This window comes from Lissotriton helveticus, chromosome 8 (assembly GCF_964261635.1).
Source record: "Lissotriton helveticus chromosome 8, aLisHel1.1, whole genome shotgun sequence".
NCBI classification, from domain to species: Eukaryota; Metazoa; Chordata; class Amphibia; order Caudata; family Salamandridae; genus Lissotriton; species Lissotriton helveticus.
In genome coordinates, this window is record NC_136069.1 from 1,140,084,672 (window position 1) to 1,140,105,385 (window position 20,714).

The window sequence follows — 20,714 nt, forward strand, 5'->3', positions numbered from 1 at the left end:
CCTGAGGTATTTTCTCTGTATCTCATGGCATTCTGTCATTAATGGGCAATATGCGAGGTAGGTACTGTCACTTGCCCACATTCCTGTGCCTTCAACCGATATTGCACTGTAATTGAATAACTCATTTACTCCCTTTGCACAATTTACTTTCCAGTGTTAGCTGCGTAGAGCAGACATAGCTGAGTCCCAAAAGATGTAGAACTTTGATATAGCCTGGCAGGTACAATGTCATACTCTCAACATTGAGTGCTCCATCAGAGCTATTACTTTTCAAAATGTTGTGCCTTTTGTTAGTGTATGCAAAGGATACCAGAAGCTTCAAGAATCTTGTGAAGCTGAATTATAATCTAATAGTTCTATACCACTTTGTGAGGTGTATAACCGCATTAACATGGACGTTTAAGGGCATTATCCTGTAGAGCTTTCAGTTTTTCCTGTGATGGTAATGCTTTTAGGGTTATACATTTTTTTACAAATATATCGCTGGTGCACAAAGCTCTTAACAGTTTTGGAGCAGTTTCAGTTCTGCTGCAAAGTAGCAGGTTAGCCTCATGTTGAAACTCCAAAGAGCGTACTCATTAAGAGTACGGGAGTTACTATAAATGTAACTTTAGCCTTTGTTTTAGATTCCACCTATGAATGCTTCAAGATGTTGGAAGGAAGCAAGGAACTTGGGAATTTAAGTTAAAAGTTTCAGGACACAGGAGAATAGTAGAGAATGCAGGGCTGGAAGATCAATGGCAAGAGAGCAGGAGAAAAAGATATGAGGGTAGGAGTAAGTAAATATTTAAAGCACCAACTGAAGTGGCAATAGCTGTTTTTCTGCAATTCTATCTATATGCTTTTCAGTTATTTTCCTTATACATTGTTCTAATTATATATATTTTTTTGTAGATGATGAACCAGAAGAGGAAGAGACTGGTGTGGATGACTGGGAAGCTATAGTCAGTGATGAAGAGCGGGAAAAAGGTAAGTCCTTGTGGTAATGGTTATGGCTTGTTTGTTGATTTTGGTTCAGTGAATACTTTTACAATAATAAAATTATCCATACTTAAACTAGAAACAATTCCAGAATCTCAATGACTCCATACAATATGCTACTCAGAACATATCTTGCTCACTAATCACTAATACTAAGATCTATGTACCAGACCATATCAGGGGAGTGCCCAGGATATTGACTCAAAGACGCCAACCTACTACATATGCTGTGGACAAAGAACTATAGTAGAGTATTTTGGAAATAGGTGATTGATCTGTTGAGAAGAATAGCTTGTTTTATAGTCTTACACACATTAAAGCATTGCCCACTGGGTCTACTATTGGAAATATTAATAGATAAAGGAAATCTGGAATCCAACGGTTGAAACAAATGAGTAGGTGGCGCCATGTATGTATGGATAAACTTAATGCCTAGGTGAATAGATAATGAATGGCATCATTCAGCATTAACTTGTAGCCTTCTTGCTTCTTCTTGTGCAGCAGCGTATAATGATACACTGGTTGCAGCAAATGAGTCTCTATCTTCAGTTATGGAAAAAGGATGGCAAAGAGTGTATGATGGCTGGAGAAGTTTGTATAAAATTAGTGAAAAATTATGATAAACTGTAAGAGGACCATAAGAGACTGTTGTGCAGCACTGAGTTATTTGGTCAGGAGTGGGGGTGTTGGTTGACTTCGCCCTTGTGGTGTCTTGCGCTCTGACACAACAAACTACCTCCTGGAGGCCCGGTGTAAGTAATGTAATGATTATTTGCCTCATTGATCCTGAGATTTCACTGATTTACACCAGAAACATTTGTGGGAAGTGTCGCTAAAATTCTGCTGTCATTTAAACATGACTACATAAAGGTTTCATGTCTAGAGAAGTTAATAAATTCCCTCCAAACCACAACAAAATTATCTCTTGTTGAGAGTTTACATTTTAGATAGTCCCACTCTATAGATTTGTCCCTCAATTTCCGAAAGGCATTACTGCCTACCATAGTCAGGAACTGATGATTATCTGTTTTATTATAAAGAGAAGAGTTTGCAAATTAAGTGTTTCGATATATATATATACACATATATATATATATATATGTATGAAAGTCGACCCTTTTAAGCAATTCGAAGGACAACAGCGGACCCAAATTTCAAAGGTGCAATATTTTTATTTGTGCAAGAAACCCCGCACCTCCGCCATGACGCGTTTCGGGCCTCCTTGGCCCTTGATTATATATATATATATATATATATATATATATATATATATATATATATATATATATATATATATATATATATATATATATATATATATATATATATATATATATATATATATATATATATATATATATATATATATATATATATATATATATATATATATATATATATATATATATATATATATATATATATATATATATTCACTCAAAGCTCCAAAGTTGCCCGCAGGAAAGGCAGCACACTCCAGCTGCTTGTCACGAGCATATTCCTCGCAGCAATAGTAAGGGTAAAAGCTACACTCCGTCCTTCTGTGATTACAGTCCTCGTGTCGCATAATGAAGCCTGACACGTTTCTGGGCTAATGCCCTCATCCAAGTCTCGACAGGAGATTTGTGGAGTAGACATGCCCACCTTATGTTTTTAACTACCCTCAAATGGGCTGCTTTCAGGTGAATAACCGCAAAGGCTTATGGGCCATGCAGTGCGTGTCCGCCACAATAATTTAACTGTATTAGGTGCCCTGGATGGGCCCAGAGGGGCGGGTGAGCCATCAATCCACTGCTGCTGGTCCACTTGGGTCTCGGAAGTCTCCGAGACTCGTGGTCCCCTACGACAGGTGGTGGTGAGTTAACATAAGACTGTTTATTAATTGATAGTCAATGAGATATGAATTGTCTTTTCAACATTATGAACATTGCTTTCATTCAGGTTTTTTGCAATTTTGCTTGAGTTAACTTACCATTCTAAGATGGCGCTCATGATTTGAAACACGATCTGTTTTCTATGTTGATTGTTATGCCTTATTTACTTCCGCCTTGCCGTCGCCAGCTGACACTGACGAAGGCAAGTGCTGAAACGCGTCTGTTTTTGATATTTGTGTGCAATAAACCTTAGCGGGTTTTACCTACTGCGAGTGCTGATTTTGTTCTTTGAACTGCGGAGCTTGAATATATAGATATATATGTATATATATAGATATATATATGTATATATCAGACAGTCGACACTTTTAAGCAATTCGAAGGACAACAGCGGACCCAAATTTCAAAGGTGCAATATTTTTATTTGTGCAAGAAACCCCGCACCTCAGCCATGACCCGTTTCGGGCCTCCTTGGCCCTTGATCACATTACCTACTGGCTATAGCCAGTAGGTATATATAGTTAGGATTGTTTTCCATAGGGAAATCGCAACATTCTATTGGGAATAACTTTGGCGCCGGTTGAGGAATCTTCCTGAAATTTTCCTTAACTTTGCCTCGCGGCGCTCCGGTCCTTCCCTGAAAGTTTGGGGAGGATTCGTCAAGCGGGGGCCGAGATAAAAGGGGGGTCCCAAAACGTGTTTTCCCCATGTTAATTTCCATAGGGCGGTTGGACTCACTTTTAGCCCGAACGGCTGAATGGTTTTCCACCAATCTTGCCAAAATTGTAGGGACTGGTAGCCCGATGTGCCTTTGCTATGTCTCAAGATATGTGCTCCAGTGGTTTTTACGAAAATTAACTTTGAAAAAATATATATTGGGCTACATTGGGCTATATATATATGTTGGAGCCCAAATGTAGCCCAATGTAGCCCAAAGATGGCCACCAGAGAAAAAAACAAACAAATGTAGCCCAAATATCAGCCAGATGTAGCCCAACTATAGCCCAATGGCAGAATGTCCCAGAGTGTTCTAAACAACAACTAGAGCGCTAACAGTCTTACTTATGACAAAAGTATGGCACACCTGAAGTCATCTTGATTGGGATAAAGTGTTAACACTTAAAACATTTAATTTGCAAAGGAACAAAATGAGGGGGTTCATTTTACCATAGAAATTATGATTAGTGCTGAAGAAAGAAAAATTAGGGCACATTTTGAGTGACTTCTCAAAACCTCTTATATTTCATTAAAAACATTCTGATATGCAGTCTCCCAAGATGGCCACCAGAGACAAAAGAGCCTGTGCTTAAAAACTCTGTTAGCAAAGCAGGCATTTGAGATTTAAAAAAAGTTTTAATATATAAAAACATTATCCGCTAATAGAATTAGCATTTAAAAAACCTTGCGAATTCAATGAAAAAACCATAGGTTTCAGGCCTTATATAGTTAGGAATTAGCATTTAAAAAACCTTGCGAATTCACTGAAAAAACCATAGGTTTCAGGCCTTATATAGTTGGGAATTAGCATTTAAAAAACCTTTGAAATTCACTGAAAAAACCATAGGTTTCAGGCCTTATATAGTTAGGAATTAGCAGTTAAAAAAACCTTGCAAATTCACTGAAAAAACCATAGGTTTCAGGCCTTATATAGTTAGGAATTAGCATTTAAAAAACCTTTAAAATTCACTGAAAAAACCATAGGTTTCAGGCCTTATATAGTTAGGAATTAGCATTTAAAAAACCTTGCAAATTCACTGAAAAAACCATAGGTTTCAGGCCTTATATAGTTAGGAATTAGCATTTAAAAAACCTTTGACATTCACTGAAAAAACCATAGGTTTCAGGAGTTATATAGTTAGGAATTAGCTTTTAAAAAACCTTTGAAATTCACTCAAAAAACTATACGTTTTAGTGGTGTTATAGTTAGCTGGACATTTTACTCATACAAAACCATTGAAATTGCTCCTATATAGTTAGTTGTACTAACTATATTTCGTGCACCCGCAATCCACTGCTGATGATGTCACATATTAGATCATTCATGACATAGTCAGTGACATCACTGATGACATCTCAAATGACATCACTGATGACATCATCCACGTGACAATCACATACACCTTTTCATACACTATTACAATTTTTCATCACTCTTTGTAAAATACAGAGTATCATATTCAAATCCATTGTCACAGCAATACAAGTATATAAAAATCCACTCAGTGATTCATAGATGTATACACACATCTAATCACTTACCTATGGATTCACTCATACATGCTGTCAATGAACAATAGAACACCATCAAAAATACTTATACATCTATATCGACATTAAACAACAGCACGCATCCTATTCACATATGAAGTCATCCTACTCACTTATGCAAACAATGGATCATACTTACATATTTACTTAGCAAAACACTTATACAAACACCACTTCTTCTATTCATTTAGATAGTAAGTCATACTTAGTGAATTATAAAATCATTATTACAAGTATACAGTTATCCATACAGTCACTCACACAATCATTCTGTCTTATGTATACTTATTTATATACAACAACTGACACATACACTGCCTTTTATTTTTCTAGTTTGTTGGACCTGTACCATTGAGAAATATATTTGCTCATCACCACACCCATAAAGATATTCACTCACCCAGCAACTGTTAGAACATGTAGTTTTAACTTCATATATCTACTGAATCAACTATTCACACATCTTTGGACAGTCACACACCCCCCACCGAACCACACACACTTTCACACTCCCATACAAATACTCAGTTAACTAATCAATAACTAATATAGACTTTCACATAGCTAGTAACCAACTGTAGAATCAGTTTACACAACAACTGACAAAGTGATACAGATATTCACAGTTTAGTCACTATCCACTATATTTAGTGAGACATTATAAATTGGTCAAGTAAACAGTCAATTACACTGCTACTAAATCCTCCATCCAAATATTTATTTATATATATCCACTTATTCTTCAATGCAAATTGCTATATATATAATGCATATTTAAATAACGAAGCAAACCACATTCACTGGATGATGTCATCAGTGATGTCATCAGTGATGTCATTTGAGATGTCAACAGTGATGTCACTGACCATGTCATGAATGATCTAATATGTGACATCATCAGCAGTGGATTGCGGGTGCGCGAAATATAGTTAGTACAACTAACTATATAGGAGCAATTTCAATGGTTTTGTATGAGTAAAATGTCCAGCTAACTATAACACCACTAAAACTTATAGTTTTTTGAGTGAATTTCAAAGGTTTTTTAAAAGCTAATTCCTAACTATATAACTCCTGAAACCTATGGTTTTTTCAGTGAATCTCAAAGGTTTTTTAAATGCTAATTCCTAACTATATAAGGCCTGAAACCTATGGTTTTTTCAGTGAATTCACGTTTTTTCAGTGAATATATATATATATATATATATATATATATATATATATATATATATATATATATATATATATATATATATATATATATATATATATATATATATATATATATATATATATATATATATATATATATATATTCTCAAAGCTCCAAAGTTGCCCTCAGGAAAGGCAGCACACTCCAGCTGCTTGTCAAGAGCATATTCCTCGCAGCAATTGTAAGGGTAAAAGCTACACTCCGTCCTTCTGTGATTACAGTCCTCGTGTCGCATAATGAAGCCTGACACGTTTCTGGGCTAATGCCCTCATCCGAGGCTCGACAGGAGATTTGTGGAGTAGACACGCCCACCTTATGTTTTTAACCGCCCTCAAATGGGCTGCTTTCAGGTGAATAACCGCAAAGGCTTATGGGCCATGCAGTGCGTGTCCGCCACAATAATTTAACTGTATTAGGTGCCCTGGATGGGCCCGAGGGGCGGGTGAGCCATCAATCGACTGCTGCTGGTCCACTTGGGTCCCTGGAGTCTCCGAGACTCGTGGCCCCCTACGACAGGTGGTGGTGCGCGCCTTCACGGCCCGGCCACCGTGTACATTTTCAAAGCTAATATTGTGGTCCAGGAATGCAAGATATTTGAGGCAAGGTGTAAGCAATATGTTTTATATTGTAGCATTTAGAAGCTGGCTGCACACAGATTTATAGACTTGACTAAAGCTTTGCAGAATTATTTCAGTTGTCATGGGGAAAATACAATGCCACAAATCAATACTCTGCTAGCTGATGATTACATTTAAACGACTAATTTCTCAAGCAGTTGTATATAATTGTTTTTATCTAGATATCTCCTGGATCTGTCAGCATGGCCACAATTCAGTTTAAGATATTTTTAAAAATCCTCTTTTAGGACGATATTTGTGAGTAAGATCCTTATAAGAATGTATGTTCTGGTGACTGTACAGATAGCTTAACTGAAAAATTACCCTTTCTCCCCATTTATGTGCCATATAATCATAGACAATTTCTGGTAACTGTTTTTACCCCAATGGGCATATACTGATTGAGCAATAGAATATTCAGGATTTTGACCCATTGCTGCCATACATTTCTTGCATCCTGGACTATCTTGAGCTTTACTTGTTCGTAATAGTTCGAATGAAAATGGCAGAGTAGCCTTTCTTTGCGTTCGTAGCTAAGCACATGGAGTATATAGTAATGTTGTTATCCTTTACCAAAAGAGAAAGCAAACTAGTGAGTCCCTTCCCAATCGCAGCCCAATAGTAAAACTGGGAATCAGTCTGTGACCACCCACCTTCTTCTGGAGAGATTTTAAGAGAGGTAGCTGTCCAGTTGACCATCTAATAGCTCCAAACAAAATATATAATTCTATAACAAAATAAGTATTAAGAAAGCTTATTGTCAATTTGTTTGTCCTGTAATACCCTCTCAGGTTATTAATCCATTGGTTGTAGATGCATCTGCCTAGGTTAAAGCCCAAAAACCTAGAAAACTACTTGCTAAGCACAGATGAGATGCAAATACATCACAAATGGTATGACTTAGTAATTAACACTGTTTCCCAATTTTTTTTTATATATATATATATATATATATATATATATATATATATATATATATATATATATATATATATATATATATAATATATCTATAGTGTGCTTATTAAAATAAGGTCAGTTGTGTAAATAAATCCATCAATGTTCTTTGTTCAGAATATGGTAATGAGGTAAATCTTGGTTGCAGTAATGTAGCCTTTATTACATAGTGTACTATATACAATCAGTTGTAATTGAATAAGTTCAGCCAATGTGTGTTTCACCCTATAGTTGCCTAGTGCTTTTTCATGGCTAGGTAGAAGCACAAAATAGATTGTAGGACACGAAGGCTTAGAATTGAGAGGTATTTTTGCCTTCAGTCAATCGACCAATCACAAGGTTAATAGTTCTTGTAATTGCCAATCACCGGCACGAAAAGCAGTGCAGGGGGCAATTGTGGGCTGTGGTGAGCGTCTTATGCAGTCTCTATCCCAATGAGCAGCCTGTATCCCAGTGAGCGACTTGCTCAGTATGATTCAGACTGCTTGAGATGCTTACTGTGGGAAACAATGGCCCCCTGCTATCCTCTTGACTGACCTTTCACAATTTAAACTGCTTTGTATTAAGTACACTTGAAAATAAAGGCTGAACTTCTGCAACCAGGCTCTTTGACATTACTGCATTTTAAAACTAAGACTGGATTAATTTATACAATGGGCATTAATAAGCACACGTACACTCATACACATAAATATGTATGTGTATATATATATATATATATATATATATATATTACCTACTGGCGGTCGCCAGTAGGTAGTTATAGTTAGGACCTAGTTTCCATAGGAAATCGTCAACATTCTATTTGGATTAACTTTGGCCCTGGTGGATGAATCTTTGCGAATTTCTCAAAGAAGATGGCTCGGTCCGCTGCGCTCCTTCCCTGAAAATTTGGGGGGGATTGGTGAAGTGGGGGCTGAGATAAAAGGGGGGTCCCAAAACGTGTTTTCTCCATGTTATTTTCCATAGGACGTTTAGACACGGCTACAGGTCGAACGGCTGAATGGATTTATAAGAAATTTGGCAAAACTGTAGAGTCCGGCTCGCAGATTACGCTTTTTGTGGAATGGTGTAAATCCGTTCAGTAGTTGTTGAGAAAATTAAAGTCAAAGTCAATTATATATCTATAAGCGCGGACGGGTGCGCGCACTTAAGCGGCTGCGCGCGAGCGGATTTTTTTTGTTGCTGCGTGACGTCTGTTAACTACGATTCGAAGGAAATCAGGAAGTGTTGACCGCCATTTTGTCACTGCGAGTAAATATATTGTCATTTCAAAGCGTTGGAACATGGAAAGGGGAGAAGGTAGAGATTGTTTTGCTGCGTAGGTTTTCTCAGGGTGTGCAGTAAGGACCTTAAACGCGAAAATATATATATATTTTTTTTTCGAAAAAAGTTGCGGGGTGCGCGCGAGTAAATATATTCTCGTTTCAAAGCGTTAGAACATGGAAAGGGGAGAAGGTAGAGATTGTTTTGCTGCGTAGGTTTTCTCAGGGTGTGCAGTAAGGTCCTTAAAGGCGAAAATATATATATTTTTTTTGGGAAAAAAGTTGCGTGGTGCGCGCACCCGGGCGTGACACCTATTTACAAGAGTGTGAAAATGGAGATAAATCAGAAGTTTGAGTGCTTTGATATAAGGTGGCTCTGAAAAGAGCCCTTGTGTTAATTGAGTTCTTTCTGCATTTATAAGTAAGTACCGATGCAGAGTCTGAAATAATATTGTTGGCAGCATTTTGAAAGGAAAGACAGGGGCCCATTTTCTGGTTAACAGGCGACCAGGCCAACTTTTCACGCCAGGCCCATTCCTGCAAAGTCGACTGCCATTTTTAGGAGATCTGCAACCACCGGCAGTCACTGGGTTGCAGGAGCAGATGGGCTCAAGCCTGTCGGGCGAAGCATCGTTGCACCGCCACAGTGGACGAGACCCTGCTGGGTGAGTGGAGCGTCGCTGTACCGCAACAGTGGGCGAGTCCTTTGCTGGGCTCGTGGAGCGTCCCTATACCGCCACAGTATGCGAACCCTTTGCTGGGCTCGTGGAGCGTCCCTATATCGCCACAGAGGACGAACCCTTTGCCGGGTGCGTGGATCGTTGGGGGTGCAGCTGAGGGGCCTCCACCTGGGGAGGCGGGAGAGGCTCGTCCGCGCCGCCTCTCCCTCCCAGTGCATCCCACGGCGTCTTGCTGACATTTGTTATGGCCGGACCAGGCGATGAAGAGAGGGGGGGGTCGGATATATATGAGTTATACTATTAGGTATGTCACATCCCCCCTTGTGGCCTGCAAGGCACCGAAAAAAGAAGAGAATGGGAAGACAACTACATCTCGGGTCGGGCCCATGCCTTCTCTGGCCGATGGCGGCCGGCCGCTCTTTGCCACGGCCCCAGGAACGGATCCCTTGGTTCATCCTGGGGACAGGCCTTGGCGCGTGGTGTCGCCTCCGGACTATTCGCGTAATGGTTCTCCACCCCAGGCCGTTGCCGACGGCTTTTGTAGACTTTCTGACGCTCAAAAACCCTACTAGAAAGCAGCCCAAAAGTAGCCCAACATTGCTACTTTGGGGAAGGAGGGACAGGGACGGCGTCAAGTAGACGGCGAAATGCATTGTGGGTTTGTTGCTGTGGCCGTTTTTTTTTTTTTGCTGCGTGACGTCTGTTAACGTTCGATACGAAGGAAATCAGGAAGTGTTGACCGCCATTTTGTCACTGCGAGTAAATATATTGTCATTTCAAAGCGTTGGAACATGGAAAGGGGAGAAGGTAGAGATTGTTTTGCTGCGTAGGTTTTCTGAGGGTGTGCAGTAAGGACCTTAAACGCGAAAATATATATATATATTTTTTTTTTTAAAGTTGGGTGGTGCGCGCGAGTAAATATATTCTCGTTTCAAAGCGTTGGAACATGGAAAGGGGTGAAGGTAGAGATTGTTTTGCTGCGTAGGTTTTCTCAGGGTGTGCAGTAAGGACCTTAAACGCGAAAATATATATTTTTTTTCCCGAAAAAAAGTTGCGGGGTGCGCGCACTCGGGCGCGCACAACCATTTACAAAAGTGTGAAAATGGAGATAAATCAGACATTTGAGTGCTTTGATATAAGGTGGCTCTGAAAAGAGCCCTTGTGTTAATTGAGTTGTTTCTGCATTTATAAGTAAGTACCGATGCAGAGTCTGATATAATATTGTTGGCAGCATTTTGAAAGGAAAGACAGGGGCCCATTTTCTGGTTAACAGGCGACCAGGCCAACTTTTCACGCCAGGCCCATTCCTGCAAAGTCGACCGCCATTTTTAGGAGATCTGCAACCACCGGCAGTCACTGGGTTGCAGGAGCAGATGGACTCAAGCCTGTCGGGCGAAGCATCGTTGCACCGCCACAGTGGACGAGAACCTGCTGGGTGAGTGGAGCGTCGATGTACCGCAACAGTGGGCGAGTCCTTTGCTGGGCTCGTGGAGCGTCCCTATACCGCCACAGTATGCGAACCCTTTGCTGGGCTCGTGGAGCGTCCCTATATCGCCACAGTGGACGAGTCCTTTGCCGGGTGCGTGGAGCGTCGCTGAACCGCAAGAGTGGAGGAACCCTTTGCCGGGTACGTGGAGCGTCGCTGCACCGCAAGAGTGGAGGAACCCTTTGCTGGGTGCGTGGAGCGTTGGGCGTTGGGGGTGCAGCTGAGGGGCCTCCACCTGGGGAGGCGGGAGAGGCTCGTCCGCGCCGCCTCTCCCGCCCAGTGCACCCCACGGCGTCTTGCTGACATTTGTTATGGCCGGACCAGGCGATGAAGCGAGGGGGGGGGGGTCGGAGGCATATGCAAGACATTCCCCCTTTGTGGCCTGCAAGGCGCCGAAAAAAGAAGAGAATGGGAAGACAACTACATCTCGGGTAGGGCCCATGCCTTCTCTGGCCGATGACGGCCGGCCGCTCTTTTCCACGGCCCCAGGAACGGATCCCTTGGTTCATCCTGGGGACAGGCCTTGGCGAGTGGTGTCGCCTCCGGACTATTCACGTAATGGTTCTCCACCCCAGGCCGTTGCCGACGGCTTTTGTAGACTTTCTGCCGCTCAAAAACCCTACTAGAAAGCAGCCCAAAAGTAGCCCAACATTGCTACTTTGGGGAAGGAGGGACAGGGACGGCGTCAAGTAGACGGCGAAATGCATTGTGGGCTTGTTGCTGCGGCCGTTTGTCATGTAAATAGTTGTTTTAATATATTTTTGTTCAAGAATAAAAACGTTTTAACCTGTTATTTTGCTGTCGTGTGGTATATTTCTAATATTTGTCGCTCTGATGTCGTTTCCCCTCCCAAATGTAACATGTGATTGTAATCTACAGCCGGACATTCCGACAGGACATGAGAGCAAAAGGGGGGGGGTCAGATCTGAAGTTGGGCAGGCGATAAGATCACGTTTTGCTATGTGTGGCTATCTATGTTCGTGATGGGGACTAAAAGGGGGCAAGATGGCGGGGCCACTGTGCCGTGACTTTCGCTTTAACTCCAACAGTGGTGAGGGTGAACGCAAATGAACGCCGCTTATGTACATATACATTTTCATTTTTTACACCACATGAAACCTGCGTCAGGTTTCATATAGGCGTTTTGTTGCAGGTGGGCATTCATTTGCATGAAAGCCCTGTAAAACTAACACAGTGAAATTTAGAAGATTTCACTGAGTCAGCTTTATAGCATTCCTGAATCAAATCCTTACGCCTGTTTGAAACAGGCATAAGGAGTGATGCACCATGCAATGTGTGGCTTGCTCCTGTGCATTGGAGTAGACATGTCGTGCTTACGACGTGATTCCTGCAATGTGCTGCTTTTGCGGCACAGGTGCGTGACGCATCTGTGTTGTTTTTGCTCAATGGTGCTCCACATTGTAAATGCGGCACACCATGGGTGGCAGAGCAGCGGTGCACATTAACTGGTGCATCTCTGGGGATGCGCCAGTTAACATAAATCTGCCCCTTTACATTTAAGTATGAGCAGGGGACACAGAGTTGGTGAGGCTTATCCAAGGTTAAAAAGAGATGAGTCCTGTTCACTGAAAACTTGGACATAGGACTCACCTCCTCAGCATCGCTGGACATGGCTAAATAATAGCTGCAAAATGTTACTCTTGTTAAAAAAATTTACTATTATAGTCTCTGAGATTTGTCTCTTACTCTGCAACATCTCATTGTTGTTCTCTTTCTTTAAAGATAACGACAACATTAACCACGAGTGATAATAAGCAATCCGTTGATCTCGATCTTATAGTTGAACTTGTCATTGAAACGTCAGTGGAAGTGGATCCCTTAGATGAATTAAATCCTGAGGATGATGAAGAACATGACGAGGATGCAAATTTGTCAGAATTGTATGACATAGGGTGGGAAGCTGACGTGCTTCAGCATATGGAACTATAAACATTTATTTTTAAAATGTACTGTAAATAAAAAGTGAAAATTTAAACCGTTTCATTTAAAATTAAACATAACTTGAAAAACAGGTTATGTGTAGTGTTTTTAATAAAATAGTCAAATATGCTCATAAAAATATTTCTAAACCAATGAAAAGCTTTATTAACAAGTCATATGACCTGTTATGCTTACGTTACGCGCTCCGCGCCGCGCCCCGGATTGTTGGTCATTCAAACTGAGGCTGGCGTCAGCATGAGAGCGCCAATGTCTCGTGGCTACGCCATTCAGAAAATATTGTTGGCAGCATTTTGAAAGGAAAGATCTGCAACCACCGGCAGTCACTGGGTTGCAGGAGCTGATGGACTCAAGCCTGTCGGGCAAAGCATCGTTGCACCGCCACAGTGGACGAGTCCTTTGCCGGGTGCATGGAGCGTCGCTGCACCGCAAGAGTGGACGAGTCCTTTGACGGGTGCGTGGAGCGTCGCTGCACCGCAAGAGTGGACGAATACTTTGACGGGTGCGTGGAGCGTTGGGGGTGCAGCTGAGGGGCCTCCACGTGGGGAGGCGGGAGAGGCTCGTCCGCGCCGCCTCTCCCTCCCAGTGCACCCCACGGCGTCTTGCTGACATTTGTTATGGCCGGACCAGGCGATGAAGAGAGGGGGGGGGGTCGGAGGCATATGCAAGACATCCCCCCCTCGTGGCCTGCAAGGCGCCGAAAGAGGATCGTCCGCGCCGCCTCTCCCTCCCAGTGCACCCTACGGCGTCTTGCTGACATTTGTTATGGCCGGACCAGGCGATGAAGAGAGGGGGGGGGGGGTCGGAGGCATGTGCAAGACATCCCCCCCTCGTGGCCTGCAAGGCGCCGAAAGAGGAAGAGAATGGGACCACAACTACATCTCGGGTCGGGCCCATGCCTTCTCTGGCCGATGGCGGCCGGCTGCTCTTTGCCACGGCCCCAGGAACGGATCCCTTGGTTCATCCTGGGGACAGGCCTTGGCGCGTGGTGTTGCCTCCGGACTATTCGCGTAATGGTTCTCCATAGTTGTTTTAATATATTTTTGTTCAAGAATTAAAACGTTTTAACCTGTTATTTTGCTGTCGTGTGGTATATTTCTAATATTTGTCGCTCTGATGTCGTTTCCCCTCCCAAATGTAACATGTGATTGTAATCTACAGCCGGACATTCCGACAGGACATGAGAGCAAAGGGGGGGGGTCAGATCTGAAGTTGGGCAGGCGATAAGATCACGTTTTGCTATGTGGGGCTATCTATGTTCGTGATGGGGCCTAAAAGGGGGCAAGATGGCGTCGAGCTCGGTTTCTCTCACTAGTTTCATATTTCTCATGAGGGGTTGTTCCTAATGTTTCTATTTTAGCAAGGTCAAAAAGAGATCCTATCAGTGGCCTACTGATTTTGTTCGATTCCTTTTGTTTTCTCTAACGATTTTTAAGTTAAAGTTTGCTAGTACGATACAGCGGCTAGTCCGCATTTTATATATATGTCTTTTTTATTAGGGGTGTCTTCCGGTGGAGTCGGACGATCTACCTCTAATAAACGGTAAGTGTTCCTCTGAAGGAATGCGTCTTGAAAGTGGCTGACTGTAATGTATGATATTTCACTCAGTGACTTTCAGGCCCATGCTGTTTCAAAACTGTGCATGTGTTTGAAGCAGGCGTAGGTATTGACGCAGCATAGAAACTACTAGGAACCAATTGGAAGTGTTGTTTTCTAGTCACATGACTTCACATGCGCGTCTCAGGACGTGTACGCGGTGATAGTATCTGGTTGGAAGTAGCGGTCTAATTCAGGGAAGTTTCAAAACGTGAATGGAGTAAATCGAAACATATCCGGATTTAATATATCTTCTGAGTAGTATAAGTTCTATGATGGGTCTATGAAGAAATTTAATAAGTTGCAATCGCGAAGTTTTCCCGAAATATATAGGCGGGTGCGCGCACACGGTCGCGCACGATCGAAAGCCAAAAAACGAGAGATAAATGCCCTTTATAATATGCTCCTGGAGCTGTTTTTGGTACAATGAGTTAGTTCTGAAAAGAACTTTTATTTTTATTTATTTTTTTAAAACAACTGTTATGTTGTTTTTTATTTTTTAAACTTGCAACAACATTTTCAAGTGTGACACAGGATCAAAATGAAATGAAGAAATTTATCTTTTCTCGGGGCATTTATGACTCAATTTTTAGTTTAGTAAGAATGAGGCTCTGCTCTCCGTACAGAAGAATTTCTCCACACTCGTTGCATTTCATGTGCACCTTTGCAAGATATGGTCTCAAGTCCATCACAGCACTCGATGGAGATACAGGTCGTCCACCAGAAGATGTGCTGGTGATGGTAATAGCGTGGCCAGGGCTCTTGTCGATGCCTTTGCAAATTCCACAGGGTGCACTTGTTTGACATGCCGCATCATGGTATGTATGGAAAAGGAATATTTTTTTCTTGGATTTCCTCTTGAGAGAACCGAATTGCAGATCGTGCAGGTAACTTTTGGCGCATTTACTTTCTTTAATTCTTCAGGATAAGTAAAAAATTCCCAAATAAAAGATTCCTTTTTTCTTTTTAAAGGTAGTCGCTCATTTCCTTCAGATTCGGAAGATGAATGCGGGGCGGCAGCCATTTCAACAAAGTCTTCCGAAGGGTGTTGAACGTTGTTCTCTTTTGAGAGCACAAAAGATAGTGAGGGAAGTGGGTGGAGTCCTCCGTGTTAATTGCAGAATAGAAACTACTAAGAACCAATTGGAAGTGTTGTTTTCAAGTCACATGACTTCACATGCGCGTCTCAGGACGTGTACGCGGTGATAGTATCTAGTCACGTACGTCATTTGGAAGTAGCGGTCTAATTCAGGGAAGTTTCAAAACGTGAAAAGAAGTAAATTCAAACATATTCGGATTTAATATATCTTTTGAGCTCGATTCAAGCATACAATTGTTAAAGTATAGAACCTTTTATATTTTTTTTAAAAATACCAAGGTGTGTACATTCGGTCACACACGAAAGTTTAAAAAGACATTCGGCTCCATTTAATGAAAATTTTCATAATATTAAAAAAGAAGCCTAGGTTTAGTCTGTTTGACGTATTATAAGTTCTTTGATGGGTCTATGAAGATATTCAATAAGTTCAGATTGCAAAGTTTTCACGAAATATATAGGCGGGTGCGCGCAGTCGGTCGCGCACGAAAGCCTGGAAATGCGCTATCCATTTTATTGAGAACTGTTGCCGAGAGTGCGCACTCCGGGTCGCGCATGAAAGTTTAGGAAGGCTATTTTTATTTACAGACAAATTTTAATGCGTTGAAAAAAAGGCAAGGTACAGACTTTCTAATTCTGTATCGCTTTACAAGGAGTCTCTATGCAACTTGAACAGTGAAGAAAACGGCTTGTTTCCGAAAAAAATATTGCCAGAACTTTATGGACAAAAGTATAGGTTGTATACACGAGATAGTTAGGAATTAGCATTTTAAAAACCAATGAAATTCACTGAAAAAACCATAGGTTTTACACACGTTATAGTTAGGAACTAGCATTTACAAAACCTATGAAATTCTCTGAAAAAACCATAGGTTTGACACCAGTTATAGTTAGCTGGAAATTTTATTGATATAAAACCAATGAAATTCCACGTTATAGTTAGTTGGACTCACTATAACTTGCGCGTGTAATGCACTGCTGATGACGTCACATATTACATCACTCATGACATCACTGATGACACCATCCTTGTGACACAGTGACAGACCTCCTTTCACTGTAATGTAACCCTTGAAACGCATATTCAAAAATAGAAACTAAAATGTTCAAAAAAATGGAGATACCCATACCAGTTACAACAACCAATTCAATAATTCCACCATCTATATACACATGCACTAATTCACCAACAGTTCTATAGTCACTCATACATATATTCACTAATCATATGTAGTGATACACCTACACATCCTGTTACACACCGACAGTCATCCAAAAGTTATTCACACACATACTCACACATGCAAATAAACTATTGAACATCCATTTATTTGCATAAACAGCTATACACACACTACCACTTTACTTCTAAGGAAATTTACACATACTTACTCTCTTAAAAAATCACTTATAGAAACACATAATAATTTAAACAGGAACTCTTACAATCCCTCACTCTCACATATACTCATTTATATACATCAATATTCACATATACTACATTAAAACATATGTAGTTACTGATAAAGACACTAATAAGACAGTCATTCACTCACTAACACAGACATATGCACTCTAATCCACCCATACAGTCCTGCACATATGCTGTCTTCAAAACACATTCAAACAGAGACTCAGCCATTCTTGCATCTATGTAGTAAGTAATACTCCCACCAAACCATGCAAACACTCATACTGATACTAAGAAAAACATCTAATAACCTATATACATACACATGTACCTACTCATCAACCCATGGAGCCACTTATACACAAAGTGAAACACTAATACATATATTTAAATATTTAAGCATTACTCAGTAATATATGTATTCACTAAGATATTCAATAATACATACATATATAACACATATTTATTTTTCAGAAAGACACACATTCACTGGATGGTGTCATCAGTGATGTCATGAGTGATGTAATATGTGACGTCATCAGCAGTGCATTACACGCGCAAGTTATAGTGAATCCAACTAACTATAACGTGGAATTTCATTGGTTTTATATCAATAAAATTTCCAGCTAACTATAACTGGTGTCAAACCTATGGTTTTTTCAGTGAATTTCATAGGTTTTGTAAATGCTAGTTCCTAACTATAACGTGTGTAAAACCTATGGTTTTTTCAGTGAATATATATATATATATATAAAACATTTTCTGGGAAATTGTGTTAATTACGAAGTCGTACTATTTCGGATGTAATTTGCATCTCATCTGTGCTGAAAATTCTCATACATATCGATTAAGATGTATTCTCACAAATATCAGACTTCTTTGGATTTAGCATATCTAGTTTGCTCCACTTTATACTTAGTTAAAATCGCCATTTTGGTATTTAGTTTGTATCCTTAAGCTCTCCCATACTCAGCAGCTAGTTGTTCAGTTGCAGGAATAGCTGTTTCAACATAATTGGAAACAGGTGCCATATCGTCTGCATATGCATCTACCTTTAACTGACAGTTGTTTAGATTAACCAGTTATGTGTTTTTTCTTTTAGCACCCATAAATAAAGCTCTAACTATAAAGCAGCAAGCAATGGGGAAGGTGGGCACACCTGCTACATGCCTTTCATAATTTCAATAGTAGTGGATACCGAACCCATCACCACTATACATCTGATTCTGATATAATTTTTGTACTAATTTCTCAAATGGCTGTCCTAAAATAATGTGACTTATCACCTCCCACAAACACCTCCAGTCCACTCTGCTCTGTTAAATGCCTTCTCAACATCGAGTGGGATCTTACTGGCCTGCCTCCCCAGCCCACCGGGGACATCAAACATAGTTATAGCTGTGTATATATGTTCAGTGGTATCTTTCGCTGGGAAAATAGGTTGTTCATGCATAACTAGCTGGGATGTCACTGAAAGCCTACAACCCAAAATTTGAGTGTGAGTTTTAGCATCCACGTTGACCAGGGAGATGGGCCGATATGATTCACATACCCCTGGTTATACTTTTTTAGGATACGCTCACAGGTTTCTGGAATTCTTACTACCATCATGTATACTATCCAGTAGATTAATATTTAGTGGGAGGGTGCTATCTAAAAATATTTTATGGAATTCCGATGGTATGGAATTTTCACCAGCCGCTTTATCATTTACACGATTTTTGTGTGACAGTCTAACCTTATCCTCAGTGAATGGGGTATTAAAAAAGGACAAACCAATGGATACGGCTTGTGTGGGTGCTATCAGTTCACTACTATCTCGCTTTGTACTTATCTGTTCATTTTAATAGTGAAGAACAAGAGAGAGTACACAGTTCCCCAGTGAGGGGGGTGGATGAACCAACGTGAGTAGAGGCACAAAGGAGGTGAATCCTCCTTGTCGGAACTAGAGCCCTACACACCCAGCAAGCTAAGTGCCATGCTTCATCATATGGACTCGCTCCTCTTCAGATCGGCGGTACAATACCCGACGGGCACCCATAAAGGGGCTCTTTAGCGGAGATCTTCTGTTCTTGCACTATGGTGCTGTGGGTGTGAGTGTAGATGTGAATGAGTGGTGTGTTTAAAAAGGTTGGATAGTCCACAAGGACATTTTTATGAAGTGGTAATCCACCTTGTTAAAAAATGGAAAGAGAGGCTGCTCGCTGGCTCAATGGTTCAGGGGAGCAGTGCTCTACTCTATGCTTGTGGTCGACATGTTTCATGCTGTATGTTCAGGATGATACAGTGCATTTCATCAGGACCTAGTAACTATCTACACTGGTCACAAGGTTCCTTCCTCCCACTAGTATTCCGTGAGAGCATGTAGTCCCGCCAAATCTAGTAATTTCTAGACAGAGATGACACAAAAAGACATAAAGGTAAGGTAAGTGGGGTCATCAAACCAGCCCCACAGAACGAGGTTTATCAACCAAGAGCATATGCGCTAAAGCTCTGTGCTCATGGTAACGTGATTTAAGAAAAAAGGGGGTCGGGGGTGGTTTGGAAATTTAAAAACACTACTAATGACTTGGAGACAACACAGTAAAGAATGTAAAGGGTGCAAGAAATTGGAAGATGCCTCACCCACTAGGTGGAAGCGCAGGATTCCACGGTCTTCTCAGCAGAGAGCACATCAATTCTGGGTGCCCTGTGTGGGGAGATAAAAACAACATGGCATGGATAAAGGGCCAAAAGTGCCCTTTGCAACAACGAGTGGGGCCATGTGTGACCCACCTCGGGAGGTGGAAAGATGAAAGATGATTGATCACCCCCACTATTGTTCAGCGAGTTAGGAGCCCTCCACAGTCTCAAGATTAGCCAGCATATTAGGTGCAGGGTTGAAGGGCTAAAGTGGGAGTGTGGGGCACCCATGCAACCCAGGGCTAGGCAGCCCCGATGAGTGCTCCATGGCCCCCAACACCCTCACCAGTCCAAATCCCAGCACCAACAAGCTTGCTTAGTCCGTAAAGGCTGATGGCGCCCGGTGGTTGTACTAATCAATTAAATTCACAGGTCCTCCCAAGGTGAGGACAACCAGCGTGTGGGCAGCGCTTCAGTACGGAAAACAACTACGGTCACTCCCGCAACAGTCATACATCCGCCTAAGACATTTACCTGTCCGTAGTAGGACGTCCGCCATTCACCTACCCCAGCGCAGGTACAGAGAAGCCGGAGCGGGTTGGTGGTGTATAAATAAGGCTTGGCAACCAAGAAATTTCTTGTCAGGAGTTGTGGCTCAAGCGTGGCTCTACGTCGGTCAAGCGTAGTGAGCA

General features: G+C 41.3%; 1 protein-coding gene across 2 annotated transcripts in view; it reads left to right on the forward strand.

Moving 5' to 3' along the window:
- EIF5B (eukaryotic translation initiation factor 5B) overlaps window positions 1–20,714 on the forward strand; it is a 499,902-nt gene that overhangs the window by 183,983 nt on the left and 295,205 nt on the right. For both annotated transcript variants that reach the window (XM_078658012.1, XM_078658013.1), the window contains exon 9: window positions 895–969. In XM_078658012.1, the coding sequence (XP_078514138.1) occupies window positions 895–969 (75 nt within the window). The remainder of the gene's footprint in view (window positions 1–894; window positions 970–20,714) is intronic.